The following is a 17,663-nucleotide window of genomic DNA, read 5'->3' on the forward strand; positions in this document are numbered from 1 at the left end:
TGCTTGATAGTGATGGGGAAGCAACTTGAAACGGATCCCCGCTCCCCGTTCCCGCTCTGGTTTCCGTTACCCGCTCCGGTTACTGTGGAGAGCATCTTTGTTAAAACACTCGTGAATGAAACGTCGATCCGTCTCTGCCAGTGTCACGTTACCTCCCGTTACGGAGATGGCCACTGGATTTGCATAGTACGCACTTGACCGGTTTTTGTTTTTGACAAATTGCGTCAAACGCAAGGGGCTGAACGGATTATAATATGCCAGTATTGTGGACCGTGACTAGCTTTAAACAGGGATGTCATGATCCTTCATTGTCCAGTACCATTCCAAAGCGCTCATTGATACGTCAGAAGCAATGACAGAACTCGGCATTGCGAGCTTATGAACCTTGGGTTATGCTTAAACCATTACAAGTAAATTACATAAAGGTCAAACAAGTGAAAGATAAATTATTACGCAACGTGTTTTGGCACCCTTTTTGCGTTAGCGATTACTTACTTGGAAATTAGGATTTCAAATAGCAAAAATTTTTCTAGATGGTTTTTGATCAAAAATTCACTAATATTAATACAATTGAAAAAAAACTTTATGAATTTGTATGTATTTTACGTGTTTTTTTTTTATTTAACACAAGGCAATGCATGACTATAACATAAATAATAAAAATCGCAAGATAAATATTATATTTAACCGTTTTCAGCTCGAGGTCTTTTAAATTTCTCAGAGCGATTGTTATTTTACCATTTAAATAACCTTTTCCGGAAAGTGTAACAAATTCCACAGGTTTTCGCAGCATTGAATCCGAATGAATCAATGTTTTTCTTCACTTTCTTTGTTCGTTTCAATTCATCCCAGTTACTTTCATATTATTTATCCTAAGCCTAAGTTGGAAGTTATTAATGGCGGCTTTTTGTTCCAGCTTAAAGCTCTCTCATGGGCAGAGCTTACAGTTGCGAAGAAGTTGGAATTGGGAACGTGTGTTACGAATTAGATCCGGTTGATTTGATTCCTGTTTTAGACTTGTGTGGCTAACCTTGTGGAAATGGGAAGTAGGAGCTATCGACACGTATTTCCGGTCGTACTGTGGGTAGATGGGAGATACATTCTCTTTATTTGTTTGAGTCTTTTGATAAGGGAGACGTCTTTGTAGAGAACTAAGTGATTATGTCAACATAAGACATTGTTCAACCAGCGTCTTAGTAATTGACTCTTTCTTCACATTATCAGACTAAGAAAATTCAACCTTTGCAAAAGTTAGAAACTTTTCTCAAAGAAACTGAGTACTTCTCTACTTTTTCAAAAATTTGGACAAAAAATAATTTGAGTAAACAAAAAACTATATATTATAGTAGGTACCTACCTTCATTTTTTTTATTTTACTTTCATCCCTTCATTTTCTTCTCCCTCTACCCGACCTAATTACAATATCTGTATCTCACTCTATCCAGGTTAAGTTATAATCATACATATTATTATATAATAATTGCACACCAAAAGTCACTCTACCTACAACTGCGTCAAATTAAACCAAGCTGATACCATTGCTTAATTGTTGCAACCTGATTGTGTTTTTTACATTTTTTTTATTTAAATATTCGTTATTTAAAAATAATACGCTTTAAGGCTTTTTATGTAATATTTCTAAAAATAATAAATGATCAAACAATATAAATTTTCATCGTTATTGTATCATATTGTTTTAAGAAATCTTCAATGAAAAGTCGTTAAAAGAGTTCAACCCAGATGTTGTTGTTCTGTAAAATCTCATTTGTTCTTGTTCTCAATCACGTACTCTGATAATTTCTGTTCCTGCTACTATAAAATCACGAACGCAGATAATTGTTCCTGTTTCTGTGAAATGACCAATATAGATAATAACAAATCTTTGGGTGAAAAATACAAAAACGTAACTATTAAAAATAAGTTTTTGAGATATCGATAAATACTCACTATAATCGATTTTATTCTTAACGTAAAGAAGTATCGCCCCATGCTCTATAAGTAAATAATCTGAAACATATATCATTATTTGCATGTAAGCATAAAACATAACAACACATCGCCTTTTACGTTTATGTGGATTCTGATAATGTTCTCATGCTAAACGGCTGTATCGTGAAAGGTTAGAAACACAAAAACATATCATACTCTTATATTTTTATATTACCAACTGGAATATCTTATAATTCATTTTTAATTTAAAATTTAAAAACTGAAAATGTTTAGTAACACAAACACATAAGAGGGTAACTTGATTTAAAATAGATTAAAGATTTTCGTTAACTTTCTAACTCAAAGGCCTCATATACTATGTGTCGTATTGTATCAAGTTACTGCTGCCACTACCTAGCATTTACATATAAACTTTACATTTCTTATTAACTAATTTAAATCTGTTTAACTTAGGAGAAGGAATATTCTTATTTTTATTTTTGTACTATTTACTTGCTGTTATAATATGTCAAATGGATATGGTTATATGTATTTTTACTATTACTTTTGTGAACTTACAATCTTCAGAATATTATTTTTTATGAACTATGTATGTAAAAGCCCAATGGGCGTATAAATAAATAAATAATAATAAAAAAAATTAAACAACAACAAAACACATTATATTTAAAGGAGAGCACGTCATTCTTACAAATGAAATTTACAATTAAATATTTATTTTACTTTTTTGGAATAACTTAATAAGTAAAATTTCGATTTGTAATATTTAATTTCTAACAGTCCTAGATGTGACCGTATATTTTTCTATTTCAAATATTCGTTTATGAATCGCTAATATTGTCTTCAGTAATTAAATAAATATTTGTTAATATATTTATTCAAACAAGGTAAATCACATACCAAAAATACTTGTTTTCTGCTTTCCTGAACATTTTTCATTTTGTAGACATATGTCTGTGTTTCATTCCAATTGAATGGTTCGCATAAAAATCGCTTCAGATAACTGTTCCTGTTCCCATAAAATCACAAATCCAGATTACATTAAACGTCAAGTTTATGTACGTGTTTCTAATATCAAATCAGGCCATCAAAGAATCGCCTGTCACGACAAGCGATGCACTCAGTCCTGTAACTATTCGATTGCAGATTTCGCAGTCGATTTGCTCTCACGCGATATCTAACGCGAACACGCCACCAGCAGCCGCAAGCAGCGGCCGACAGCTGGCGGACGGACCCGATAAACCTATCCGAAAATAATTCAGGCCTAATGTACATTCCACTCGCACTACTCGTCGTATCAACAAACAACAAACTACCATAAAATAATCAAATTTTGCGTTTATTTCGATATTTTTGGGTTTGAACGTAAATCAGTGTCCGAAAGGCAAAAAGAGATGAGTCGAATAGCGACTAGTTTTTCAAACAACGAATCATATCATACTTCTTTTCCTTCAATGAAAGTCTAATTTATTTTATATGTTCACCTACATATGTTTTTCTTTCTTTCATTTTATTGTTTTAATTTATTTAATTTTTATTTTTATGTGAAACCGAACAAGAGTCCGAAACTGCTCCCAACCATATGGAACCAATGCAACTATGGCATCCCCAAATGTTGTATTTTGTGAGACTGAAGTTAGTGGGGATGAGAGAGAGTTGGGGAAGAGAAAGGTTGAGAATTACCTGAAAATTCAGATCTGGTCACCAAACACGGCCAAACCCATTTCAAGCAATGTTTCAATTCTTAATGGAGGCCTTTCACCTAGGCGATACTGAGAGTAGCTTACGTTCTAGTACGTGCTGTAAATATTGAAATTATTTTTAATATTTTAAGTGAATAAATTGTGACATAACATAAATTGATCAAATTAAATTTCCTTGCGCACACCCAAATTTTAAAACTCGACCTCCAGCTTGCTAGTCGAGAGTCTTACCCCGGTCAAAAGGTACTAGACTTTTTGACTCATTTCCATAAAAATTAAATGTATGTGGAAGGGTAAAATAAAACCTTTATTAATTTGTTAAGCCTACATTTGGTACACAATTTTATACTAAAATGCCCACGTTAATTTTGTGGGTTTATCTTTGATCTCTTACTTTAAATTAGGTTGACCTTAATGGGAAATCATATTATTCTATTAAATTAGTTATCATAATCATATTTATTGTGATCTGACTTTAATATACGAAATTTTCTTTTGTTATTTGTCATTCATTAGAAAAATCATTAGATTTCCATTAAAACGTTGACAGGGCACAATTTAAAATCAATGGCGTTTTAATCCAGAGTTGAAAGAGAAAAAAAGAATTATTCATTAATATTTGTTATGATTACTATTTAAATCGTTATTATGTTGACTTACGAGTTAATAATAAAAACCTCAATCGTGTTAACTCACAATTTAATAATTAAAATCTCAATTATACAAACTTAAGAGTTAATAATTAAAACCTCAGTAATTCAAACTTACGAGTTAATAATTAAAACATCAATTATGCAAACTTAAGAGTTAATAATTAAAACCTCAATTATGCAAACAATATATATTCTTACAAATAACCTTACTCATAAATTTACAAGTTCTAAGCCTCTGTTATAATACAGATCTCGTTTTCGGTACGACAATATAAAATAAATAATTTATCCAAAATCACATCCGCTTAACTTTACAACAAATACGCGCTCCTGTCGTTGTCAATACATACCTTTCAATAATTTCCGTGACCATTATTATTTCGATTCATTGTAGATAAATAACGTTTAGGTTTGTGTTTGACGTGATGTGACATCTACCATTTCAATCTTTACAAACAGGAACATAATAATGATTGAGCTTTTAAAATAAAAACCGAGATTCACATCGGTGATATCGAATGATGAACCGCATAGAGTATTTTTAATGGTCATTTTAATGTGCATATTGTGTCATTAAACCTTTTAATCCTTAATGCCGTACTTTAATACATTCATTATTTGTTATGACAACGTTTCAAAATACAAAATGTATAGGTACATTCAATTCAAGAGGATTTAAAATGAAAAACGAGCTTTGCAGGATTTCCGATGTTTTGCGAGGTTTTGAAGTTGAGTGTTTTTTTTTCAATCCATAGTTTAATACAAAAAATGCCTCCATAACTTCGTACAGTTCATTTTAAATCATTCCATTGTGAATTAAACTATTTTATTTATCGAACAATGCTGTTCCAAGTTTCGCTTTGTCCTTGTTGGTCTGATGGTTTGATATATTTACTAGTACATCTTTGTTTGTCAACTAACATTTACTCTTGATTTTGGTTATGCCTTGGACTTTTATTCTATAAAATATATTTCTTAGTTGTTATTGGTCTTATGATCCCACACAAAAATGCTAAAAATGAATCTTTTAGTTTGTCGATTATGTTACTTATTACTTTTATGAGTATCCCTGTGTGCGCCCCATCATACTTTACCTTTTGATATTGGGAGAATAAGTAAGATGGATGTCAGTTTAACGATGTCAAAATTGCATTAACTAATTTTAATTCAATGTAAATTTTTTTGGAAAATAAAGTTATTGTCTGCAATCAAGTGAAAAAATATTTGCCTTTGCTATTTCCGACTCCGTTTGCCTAAATTTCCAGGTAATCGATTTCGTTTTATAAATTAATTACTATAAGAATTGGAAAAAAAAAAAAAAATTTAAATTTTTCAGTTTTTTTTTTAAATACTGAATGTACAGGGTTTTCCAATAAGAGGTGTTATTTTGATATTCAATCGTAAAAGATCAATGGTTTTGTTGCTTGTGTGGCACGTAGCGCCGTTTTGTTGAAATTAAACATTGTCCAGATCAATACCATCCGATTACGGCCATAAAAAATCATTAATCATCTGTCGATAGCGATCCATTCACTGTAACTGTTGCTCCAGCCTCATTTTCTAAAAAGTAAGGTTCAATGACTCCGTCGGACCATAAACCGCACCAAACAATCACACGTTGAAAATAAAGAGGCTTTTTAACAACAACTTCTGGGTTTTCCGAGCCCCAGGTGCGACAATTTTGCTTGTTGACGAAGCCACCGAGGTGGAAATGGGCCTCATCACTCAAGATGATTTGCATTTGATTCACTCAAGTGAACTTTAATAATTTTAATGCATTGTTGAAGCGTGTATCATTCCATTTTTATTAAAAACGTAGTTTCTACTTGTCAAATGTTAAAAAATAACAGCTTTAAAAGTAACATCTACTGAAATAGCGGGCTATTTAAAATAACACCTCTTATTGGAAAACCCTGTATTATACTGAAATTCGTTTCCTTGAAAGGTATATAACAAAGTGCTTATACAAATATTATTAATATCATAGCTTTCCTAATTCTTACACAAATAAATACATATCGGTGATACATTAAATAAAATAAAATAAAATTCTTTATCTTTATTATCAACCGTAACAAAAAATCCATTAAAGTGTTATCTTATCCTTGATTTAGCACATTAGGCAATTGAATCATCCCGATGAACGTCCGTATAGATATACAATACCCTTCTGAAAAGAAACCCAATCAAGCTCTCGTTCTCTCGCAACGCCACCGGTATGATGAAAATGTAGAAATATTTCATCCCCTCGGGGTCTTTTATTTAAAGGCATCGACTGATGATTTATGGCCCGGGCCACCCGCCCAACCCCTCCCGGGGGTTGGTATCGGAGAATCTTTTAATTCCCCCAAACGGTGGACCAAGTTTACTATGCAAATGAGTGGATCCTTCCCGCTTCTGTTAACGCTTATGGTCTGATGCCGCCCTAATATCTTCCCCGCAATTTTGGAATTCTTACCGATAAAAGTCACGGAAACTCTTTAATTTGCGAGCTTTATTAATTAAAAAAAGGAATCCCCTCGACTTTTTTGAAAGGCTTTATTTTTTGGTGAAAACTACTTAATTTACTGTAAAATCCAAGAATTCTAGCACACATTTATCAGGATTTGCTATAAATTTTGGTGAGAAAGCTCCAATTTAACTTTAGAATTCAAGAATATCTAAAAAAGAGTTATATTATTCTAATGGTGCTTTATTCCAGTGATGAGTATTCTTAATTCTCGTTTAACCTTCCCTCTTCGGACAGAGATTATACACATCTCGCAAACGAAAGTTTTATTCAATATCTTCGTATTCTTTTAGATAACAAATCTTTAATTTAGTTAATCCTAGATGAACTATTCGGTAATCGATCAGCATTTTAGAAACATTATTTGACTTAATTAATCCCCCCCAATTCATTTTACTTTAGATAAAATTTTCGTCGCAAAGAAGCTGCGAGTGCGATCGCAAAAGGTGCATTTTACTGGAAAGGGCTGCAATAATAATATACTGTTACGCTCGAATTCGTGCTTCAATTAAATCACTTTTACCGCTGTGTGACTGTTGGGCAAAGATGGGCGCATTGCCTTTAAAATGGTAGGTAGTAAGTAGAAACTAATATCTGATAGTGACTGGAAAATGTAAAATTAATATTAAGAGACAAGGCTCTGCGATATATAGGGGGCTTAGTGACCTGCCTTTTGTTTGTACGTGATTTTTAGATTCAGGTACCAAAAAGGAACAAATAATGAAATGAAAAAGGTATAGAAATATAAATTATGCAAATATATGTTAATAAACTAGCCCTGATGAACCTTGAGAAAACCGAAATTTGGTTGGCTGTCAGTTATTAATTTAATGAAAAGTGTTGCATTACAAATGTTTTTTCATTAAATAATAATGTCACAAGTATTTGCTTCCTTCGAATATCCACCTATATACGAGTTTGAAGATATGTCGATATATTTGTAGAAAAAGCAATAAATCGATGAATCTAATTGATCAAATAAAAGAGAGTCATTGTCATCTTATATCAAATAATATGTTGTTTGAATTTATTTTTCAAACTCATTCCACTCCAGATTCTTCGAAATCACAATGATTTTGCCAGTTTTTTTTCTACAAATAGATTTTGTTCGTAATGAAGAGACTCGAAAAAATTTCTTTCACGGCTTTGATTTTATCTCAACTCTTTTTTTCCTGAGCGAAGCGATGAAAATATTGTGTATTTCTAAAGGATAAGCTCATTCTTCAATCACTCCCCTCACAATAAGGCTTTATACAGCGTTCTCTTTCATCTTATATCTAGATGTTGGACCAGTAGAACAAAGTAAGTCGGGATCCGGTGGGTTGATTGTAGTGGTGGGATATTTCAATAGAATGAGGAATTTCAATAATTATCAAGAGGGGCGTCAAGGGATTAATATATTAATTTTTGCCTACGTTTTATTCTCCGTTAAAAGTTAGGACTCGATTCCGCACCTTTGTGTTTCCCCGGCCTCGATTCAATTGTGATCTTTCAATCGAATCGACCACCATGTTTAAAAATGCTGATCCTTTTCAAGGGATTTATTTTAATTGAATATTTTTAGATGGAGAACCTACGGCGGGTATCTTTGATTCGAGATAACATCGTTGAAATAATATTGTTTTTAATTTAAAAGCTTTCTGTGATTTCAATGGATGCTTTGATGAAATTCATTTGTCTGATGAAAAAAAAGATTCTGGCAAAGATTTACATTTACATTTGAAAACACGTTATTAATGGCAAAAATTTGCTTATTTTCAATAAAAATAATATTTTTTTCAGAATGACTGATGTTATCTGAGCGAACACCGTAACTATGGTCACGATATACTGAGGGAAGACAGTAGGATACTGGTAGATGTAGTGGCAATTCCTAAAACCGGCCAGGACTCTTCGAAGGTTGTAGGTCCGAAAATAATGATCATGATTCATAGCAACAGAGCTTACATTATTTTAAGTTCAATAATTTAATATTTCCTTTTAGAAATGGTGTGCTATGGGTGAAGTACCGCTGATAGATCTGTTACAATTTACACACCCTTCAAGAAAATATCAAATGGGGTGCTGGTGGACAGAATAAAAATCTGTCTTTATTCGTAAATTTCAATACAATTTTAGTTACCAAATAACAAATGTTTAGTTAATTTTTGCTTGATTATCGTAGGTATGGTGTACAACGCCATCAAAGGGACGATTTTAGCTTTGCGTTCAAACAAAATGCACTGCAATAATTATAATAAAATACAATTAACTCACAAGTTGTAATGGACGTCCGCCATGTTGGGCCTGTGACGTAACGCCTCGTGGAAGGCTACCTCCGCCTCCTTGACTCTGCCCAATCCACTTAGTACGCTTCCCAAGTTGCCGAAAGCTGAAAACAAACAGAATACATGATCAAAACGAGTCACAAAGGAAACATTGTTGTACTTATCTCCTAAGGGTGGGGGATGTGGGATATAGTGCATAATATAATGTGTAAGGGGGAGAACTAACTAAAACGCGTGGCTTCATTGATACGCTTCTAAACAAAAAGCAAAGGGTAAAATCCGACCCACTTAAAAAAATTAATATAATACGGTTTATCGTTGTAAACTGAGAATAAACTTTTGATCTGAAAAAAATGTATCCTTACACTTGTATTTTGTGTTTTTACTGCCCCATTCTCCTATCAAGGTCACTAAATACTATATAGGTAATGAGGGGAATAATGGCACAGTAGTAGTAATTTTTTATCTTGGTGTAAAAAAATTAGAAAATTACTTAAATGTGGAAACTTTTCTTCAAACAACGAAAAGTTTCCATTCAACATAATAATCGCAAGTTCACATTAATTAACAGGTAAATTATGTGAATGTGTGTATAATATAATTCTCACTCTCTATTGATTTCCATCATGTAGACATTGGTGTACTTAATAAGGGTACCTACCTTCCAATCATTTTTTGTTGTTGTTGATATTTTTAGTGCAAAATTATGTTCATTTTCGATATGCGATACTTGGTACACCAAAACTAAACACATTAATTTAACTAATTTTTATAATGAAATACTAGCCCTAAGACGATTAACCGTCGCAACATGGTATCAATTTTACATAAATAAACACACAATCCACACATCTGACACTATGATGGACACCATAAGGAAGACCAAAATATAGGCCGAATTCCGAGATATCGACTTATAATTTGGGAATCGTTGTTTAATTCCGGAAAATTTGGAAAGTTCGCGTACTGAAGACGTTAGATGTGGGTTAGATGTTGATGAAATTTCCAGAAACACTAATAAAAGATGCTCATTTTAGTTTCATGGACAAAATAATACCTACATTATCGAATAATAGAAAAACGGTTAAGCCTGTTAAAAACTGTGTAAAGAGTGTAGTCACACGGAGTAAAATCGATTTTCGACCCCATGGTAAATTAACAGGTCTCATTATCAATTTAAGAATGTTTTATCGATTGGCCTTGATAATATATTATGATGATACACAGAAGTTTCCTTGTAATGCAAAAAAAATATTCTTGAGAACACGTCTTCCGACACCAAATGTATATTATATTTGTATTTTTTCCCCAATAATTCTATTACAAATAAGTATGCACATGTACTTTTAATATTTTATTTTCATAAAGACATCATTCTAACTTTATTATTTTAGCAAGCTACTTGATATTGTGACTTATTCAGTATAGTTTATTTCTTTATTTAATTGATACAATAATAAAATTTTTAAATTTAATATTAAATATCTTTACTAGAAAGTTACAAAAACTTTACCAGGAAACCCGTTTTCAACCTATTTTAGCCCAAAATCCCGTTATTAACCGGAATTACCAAGAATTTGAAGAGATTCTTAATAAATGAGCAATAGTCATTTTCCTCCATCAGTGCTGAATAAGGTTTGCAATTTGTTTTTGTTTTTCTTTTTTTTCCTTTTTTTGTTATCTCTTCCCTTTTTTATTGCTTTTTCTCTTTAAATGTGATTAATTCATTTCTGAATTCAAAGTATTTATTTCATGTAAAATGGAGGACTGGCTTGAACTATCCTACCAGTATGTTTATTAAGACATTTTTAAACTGATTAAAAACTTAAAGTAATAAATACCTACTTCTTAAATATTTGCAAAATCACGGTAATTTCAAAAGCTTAACTTTGATTACAATAATTATTTTATTTATTTTGTGTAATTTTTGTTAATAATAATAACTAATTAATCACGTCTTATTTTAATATTTTTGGTCCCTAGACACTGATTTGTCTAAATGTTTATCAATTCTTATATTGTACACTTAAACATGACGTATTCCTCTTGTTGGGATCCCTTTCAAGGTGAATAAAGTTTTTTACTTGGAAGATAAGTATTAAAAAGCACCTTGCAATTATTGCTTATATAAAAAATACACAACTAACAACTAACGTACTAAACAAGTGTTGGGCATTGAACAAATTTACGAATTATGTAGACCTTTATGAAAAAGGTCAAAAATGACAGATTTGTATACCATGGGTTTATGTTAAGCTATATCTACAGACTAGGAAAGTTTATGACATGGAAAAAGAGTTCTAGGAAACTAGGAAAATCTGTCGAAGCCATTTATTTTTGCCAAAAATTTAAAAATAAGTGCCAAATCGAAGAGTTAACAATATCCATCATAATATATACGAGTGTATTGTTTCATCATAATTATTGACCTATCTACTTTTCTCAAAGATCATTTCATAATGACATATTTTTAATTTCAAAATGAATAATTGTGCTTTCACCCAATTTAAAAAATGTGTATATATTATATATAATTGCATAACATAATTGTTACAAAATTATCATGTCATGAAAAAAGTAGGTCAATATTTATTTATTGGAAATATCGATTTATTATTTTAATTTAAATTATTCATTTTTTCCCTAGAATGTTAAAAATCAGTGGTAGGTACCATTAACTAATTCTTTTCACGTATAACTTACTGCTATGTATGTGCACCTTTCTGTTTTCCGTTTTCAGTCCAGTAAGAGTCAACCGTTAACCCTCCGAGACCTACAGAGGAATCGCGATAAGATCCATCCGTGGAAAGCCTAGGGGATTTGGCAACTCCATTCCAAAGTCCTTGCGATAATGAGAGAATTCGCAAAAGGTAGGACGACTTAACATCTGTAAAGGGCTGCCATCCCCCACCCTGCCTTATCCATTCTGAAGATTTGACTTTAATTCTTAAACACTGGACACGTGATCGCACGCACTCCAACACGGCTCTTGGACAGTATCGGGAAAATCAAACCCATGTTTTTGTTTGGCTACATATTAAATAATAAATTTGTCGTTGTATTGTGTTCCATAGATATTTTAAAAATAATATAACGATAATAATTTAGTCGATCTAACTTAATTTAAATCATTTTAGAGGTCATTAAATTGGTTAATTTAGGAATGTAAGTGATCGGATTGTTCGACAATATATCCGTAACGCGCAGTTTCCTTGTGAAATATTGATTATGGATTATTAAATCTTAATTTTGTGTATGCATATCCATAATGGCAGTAGTTGTTGAATTTCGGAAATTGTAGGTGGTGTTAAATAAAATCAGGCTTACCCCCATTATTCAGAAGGTGGTTTATTGTATAAAACTAATTATTATTATTTTAAATAGATCGATATAGTTATAAATTAATCATTTAACACAGGAGCAAACTGGAAAAGGGCAATTGGTCTAGCCGAGAAACAAAAAAAACAATAATTCTTGTGCGTCAGATCGGAGGTTTTAATCATAGATTACATAAAACTAAATACAAGATATTCCCAAAGTATTTCCCCAAGTGATTTATATTATCACTTACTACATTATTATACAGAAGAAAGTCTTGTGACCACTTCACCGCATTTTCATTTAATCATCTGTTTTCGATACTAAACCTAAAAAAAAACTATTCGATTTTGGTCTTAAACAATGTTGAGTTATTAAATGTGAGGGCACTATTATTTGTTTTGTAATACAATACGAAAACAACATGCTTAATGTTTACCTTATTTCGTTAAAATCCGTTTTTGCAATTAAATTTAACGAGCCCCCAAGTCGAGACATGTTTAATTTTAATTTATGATGATTTTAACCTTTGTCACTTCTTATCCGCCTTATTTACATTCTGTTAACAAGGCAGGTCGCTTTCTTTGTAGAAACAGACATCAGAGGACATACCATAAATATTTTCAAGAGAAAACATGCTTTGAATCCAGGCAAAGTTACTTAGGGACCCTAAAATACAAACGTAAACAATTTTATCTTATTAAGAAGTTAAGAGACGCAATTAAAACAGCGTTTGTTTTTTTAAGTTTTGACGTGATCGTAATTTCTTAACAATAAATATTTACGTTGTAGGATTGCTACAACTTTTGGAGTGTCGTGAGAAAAGTTGATCTTGTTTAAATAATAAATAAAATAAAAATTCTCGTGATAGAGTATTTTGGCCTTCAGGCATTTCGAAATCATTATGAAAACTTTGAGGTTTTCATTTCTTTGTGGAAGCTCAAAAAGTTTTTAATTACTTCTGGTTCCGAAGGCATCAGGGAAATGCTAAATTGTTTAAAGGTCCGCGCACACTAAGATAGAAACCATAACAATTAATTAATAAAATGGACTATTATATTCACAATGAATTCCTCTCTAGATTCCATTACTGCCAAAGCCGGCTAACTGTATTGGATGCCGCGATGGAATTTCTGCTTAGTTTAATGGCAAAAGTTATTTAAACGCAATCTGCAGGGCGATAATCTATAGAGTACCGATAATCATATTCATTATTTCTCTCGTGGAGCCATGATTGGGTAATGGTGTTACCTGCACTTTGCGAATGCGGGGGTGTTAGTTAATTAATGCGCTTAACATGTTTACATAAGGGTGAGCTTTCACATGTTGGTCTATGCGTCAAACAGCTCTCTCATTTTTCTAATTAAAATGACTAGTTTACGGACTAATGCTTTTATTTTATAGACGTAAAAAGGAAAACCGATAAGTTACATTAAAGTTAAGTAACACGGAATTCGATTTGAGTTGATAAATGTAACTTTTGCACGCTCTACGAGAACACTCAAATTACAAATTGATATTTTATGATTGGGTAAATTTATCGAAATCCCCATTATTCATATTTGGGTAGACATAATCACTCATCTGCTAAATCATATTATAAAGAATGCCATTTGCGAGAATGAGAGCATCTTTCGAGAGGGTATGACTGCATATTTTACAAATGAGAGTTCTACGCACTTTCTTACAACATAGTTTTACCTCTTAAATTATATCCTTCGTTTGTTTCACATTCGCTTTAGCCTTGTTTAAGCAAGCGAAAATTGTTCGCGTACATAATTTACCAGCAACTTCTCAGATTTAGTGTCGACAGATATTTAAGTTGTCTGTGTATAGAATTGTCTTTGTGGATGTATTACAAGACCGGAATATCGGAAGAGATCGTTCCATTCCAGAAATATCTTTTCAAATTGTGAAGAATATACTAACATATATATGCCGGAGAAGTTTTTCATTTCTAACGAAGAAAATTTATGTTTAAATACTTACGCTAATCCGCTGAGGAAGCGTGTGACTCAGCCTGAGACATTTTTCAACAACTCATTTTTAAAGTGTTTATTTAGTTTACCTACCTTAATGATTTTACGCTAAATGGAAATATTTTACCATTTCATAATACTTTTACTTACAAGCAAAATACTAGTATTTTTTAAACAGCTGAGGATATTTGAATTCAAATAATGATAGATCTGGTAATACAATCGTTTCGTGACAAATATTATATTGCTTTTTTACCATATTGTAAGACAATATGGTAAAAAAACCCGCTTCCAGTAAAGAAATAAGACCTCCCGATATAAAGAAATGTCATTGGACATGGCTCTGAAAATATACTTTTATTATTTAAAAATGTTACATGCATGTCAAATGTGTTTTTGGAAATATCACTTCAATGGTTTCATGTAGAAAATTCTAGTACAACATGATAACTATTTTTTGCTGAAAGGTATTTTTAATAGGTACTAATACTAAATTGTGCGTAGTTTTTCGGTTAGTTCTAGAAATCCGTAACTGAAATTACTCAACCCTCAAATATCTCATATTTATAAATAGAATTGCTAATAAAATTCTAAAAAGCCAAATAACCACTATCATTCAATCATTAAAATATATAATTAGTTTTCACAATCCGTAATTATTTGTTTTTATCGTCTCCTGTAAATTTTTAATTTTGTATCTTGAGGGGTTTTACCAATCAACAGTCGTCGATATAATCTATTGTATTATATTATCGTCATTTGATGTAGTTACTGCTTATTTCTAGCAGATAAATCGCTCATATAATTGGAGGAGGTTTTTTAACTGGCATTTTCAGATTAACTTTTACCAGCTTTTAAGTCTGGTTCCATCACAAAACCGCACTATATTACAGAGTAAAAATAATGTACTGTTATTATTTTACGGCCACATAAAAAAAAACTAAAAATAGTATTTTATCTTCGACGAAAGTCAAAAATTCTCAACACTTATAATTTATAATTGATTAAAAAAACTTCCTGACTTTCTGATTTAATAATGTCGATGGAAAACATCAGCGTCTCTATAAATTCCTAATGTTTTACAAAATGAAACTGTTCCCATCATTCAGCGAAGAGCACTTTCCTATTCAGAATTCATTAGGGTTGAAAGTTTAAGCCAGACGATTAACTCAATTTAAATCTGGTGAATTTGTGAACCCCGGGGCCCTTATTTTGGTACGGAACCTGGGTCTAAACAGGCTTTATTAAGCCGTCCTACCTATAAATAAATAATAAGACAGGGCGCTTAGGAGGGTCTTCTCTCGTGTACACTGTACAGTGTACGTGGGTATGCAATACACTGCAAAATGTAAGTAGGTACGACGTACATGTATCTTCCGGGTAGCTACCGAGAAATTATCCGAAACTTTGGGCTGAGTGAATACAACGCCTCGGAGAGACCGGGATTTTATGTGGAACTTTTATTTTTGTTTTAAAGATCCATGACCTGAAATTAGTACGGTAATTTCATTTAAATCACTTATTTTAGTAGTTTTTAAATACCTATGTAAATAAAGTTTAATGAAATTACTGCGTGGCAAAGTAATTTTCGCGACATTCGGCTTGTTGGTCCAGAGCCTTACCCCTTGACCACGGAGGCCATCAGTAATGATTAAGTAAAGATTTTTTGCAAATTTAAAATAGTCGTGTTTATTTAGGGTGTTTTACATGATTTTTTTTCAATATAATGGCACCTGCATGAAGAAAGAACGTAAAAATAATTTAGTTTCTTTGGACAAATTACACAATTCCTAATTTGAAAAAAAATCTTTTCTCAACCTAATGGATTCTGCCGCTGTAAGTATAAACACAGTGTCTTCCTTAAAACTCTGCAGGAAGACACTCTGTGTTTAACCATGGAAGTAATATAACATATATAAAAATAATAATTATATTGAAAACTCAATTACTTTGTTTATGTCACTTTTTGGAAGTAGTGTTAATGAAATTATTGGGTTTTCAGTATAAAGCTTATAATACTTTTAAAAAATTTAACTACGTATTCATTTACAAATCTCTAAAATATTCTCGTTTTAAAAATATGTAACATTTTTGATTTTTTGGGGGAAAATTTTTGAAAAATTATAACATACACATAAATTTAATAACATGTCAGTTTTCTACATTGTGACATATACAATTTTTGCAGTAAATCGAATTTATGAGTTTATTAAATTTAAATATTGAATTACTCGTACGTAATTAGAGCGCATCCTTTGACCAATAAGAAAAAACCGGATAATTCTGTTATTTTAAAATTGTTTTTAAATCAATTTAAGAAACTGTTTATTTTCCGTGTAAATTAAATATTTGTAATCCTTTTTGCTTTGGTTACATATTACCAGCCCGCCGCCATAAGGTCATTAACATGGTTCTGTTTTACCCGACTTTAAAAATTTCATATTAATATAACTTTTCGCATCATAATCCCTTCCATGTCATTCACAATTTTATCATTTAATTTAATCTCGGATTCCGCCAAGTTAAATACCCTGTGAAGTAGTTTGAAAGTGGCGGCGCCGCCAGCTCCACCCTCCCTAACACCACCTAGCACCACCCAACACCACCCCCTTTACACCCCACACACTCCTCAGGACAAAGTTGTTCTAGATATGCAGGAAACTCTATCCCAGCACGATGAGCATAGTGCCAGATCAAATTGTTTGAGAAAGACCCCGCTGAAAACGAACAACTTAGATATCTACTATCATTTTGCCAGTCATTGTATTTGATAAATGCGAGATACTGGAATGTACAAACACAACCTTAACTTAGCAACTCAGAATATCTGTTTTATGCTATTTAACGTTTTTGGGCTAGAGATAAAAATACTTGTTTTAAATTTGAATCCAAGGTGACCAATACAAACGGTTCCCCGCTGACCTAGCCGGTCAATCGCGGAGCTTTGGACAATCCTAATAGTTACGATTTTGAAAAAAATATTGTATTCAATTTTTAAATTTACAACCATGGAAAAAATTACGTATCCTGGTCTTGGGGATAAATTTGATTTGCTATATTCAGGATTATCTGTTAATGAAGTGATTGAGTGGTCAACGTTTTAAAAATAAAAAAAGTCACAGCAAAACCTGACTATTCAGATCTGGCCACCAAATACGGCTAAAGTCATTTCAAGCAACGTTTAGATCTCGTTTATTTAATTTACTAGCGTACCGCAGTTCATTCTTTATTTATTTTATTGTAGTGGTTGTTGTTTTTGTAGTGTTGTGGAGATTATTTCGGTG

At 31.9% G+C, this 17,663-nt stretch overlaps 1 protein-coding gene across 1 annotated transcript in view; it reads right to left on the bottom strand.

The window, feature by feature from the left end:
* LOC149420992 (protein O-mannosyl-transferase Tmtc2-like) overlaps positions 1 to 17,663 on the bottom strand; it is a 491,943-nt gene that overhangs the window by 128,143 nt on the left and 346,137 nt on the right. Inside the window, exon 5 of the mRNA XM_089635668.1 lies at positions 9,072 to 9,186. Within this exon, the coding sequence (XP_089491794.1) occupies positions 9,072 to 9,186 (115 nt within the window). The remainder of the gene's footprint in view (positions 1 to 9,071; positions 9,187 to 17,663) is intronic.

This window comes from Hesperophylax consimilis, chromosome 9 (genome assembly GCF_061612785.1).
Source record: "Hesperophylax consimilis isolate HC1 chromosome 9, BYU_Hcon_1.0, whole genome shotgun sequence".
NCBI lineage: Eukaryota > Metazoa > Arthropoda > Insecta > Trichoptera > Limnephilidae > Hesperophylax > Hesperophylax consimilis.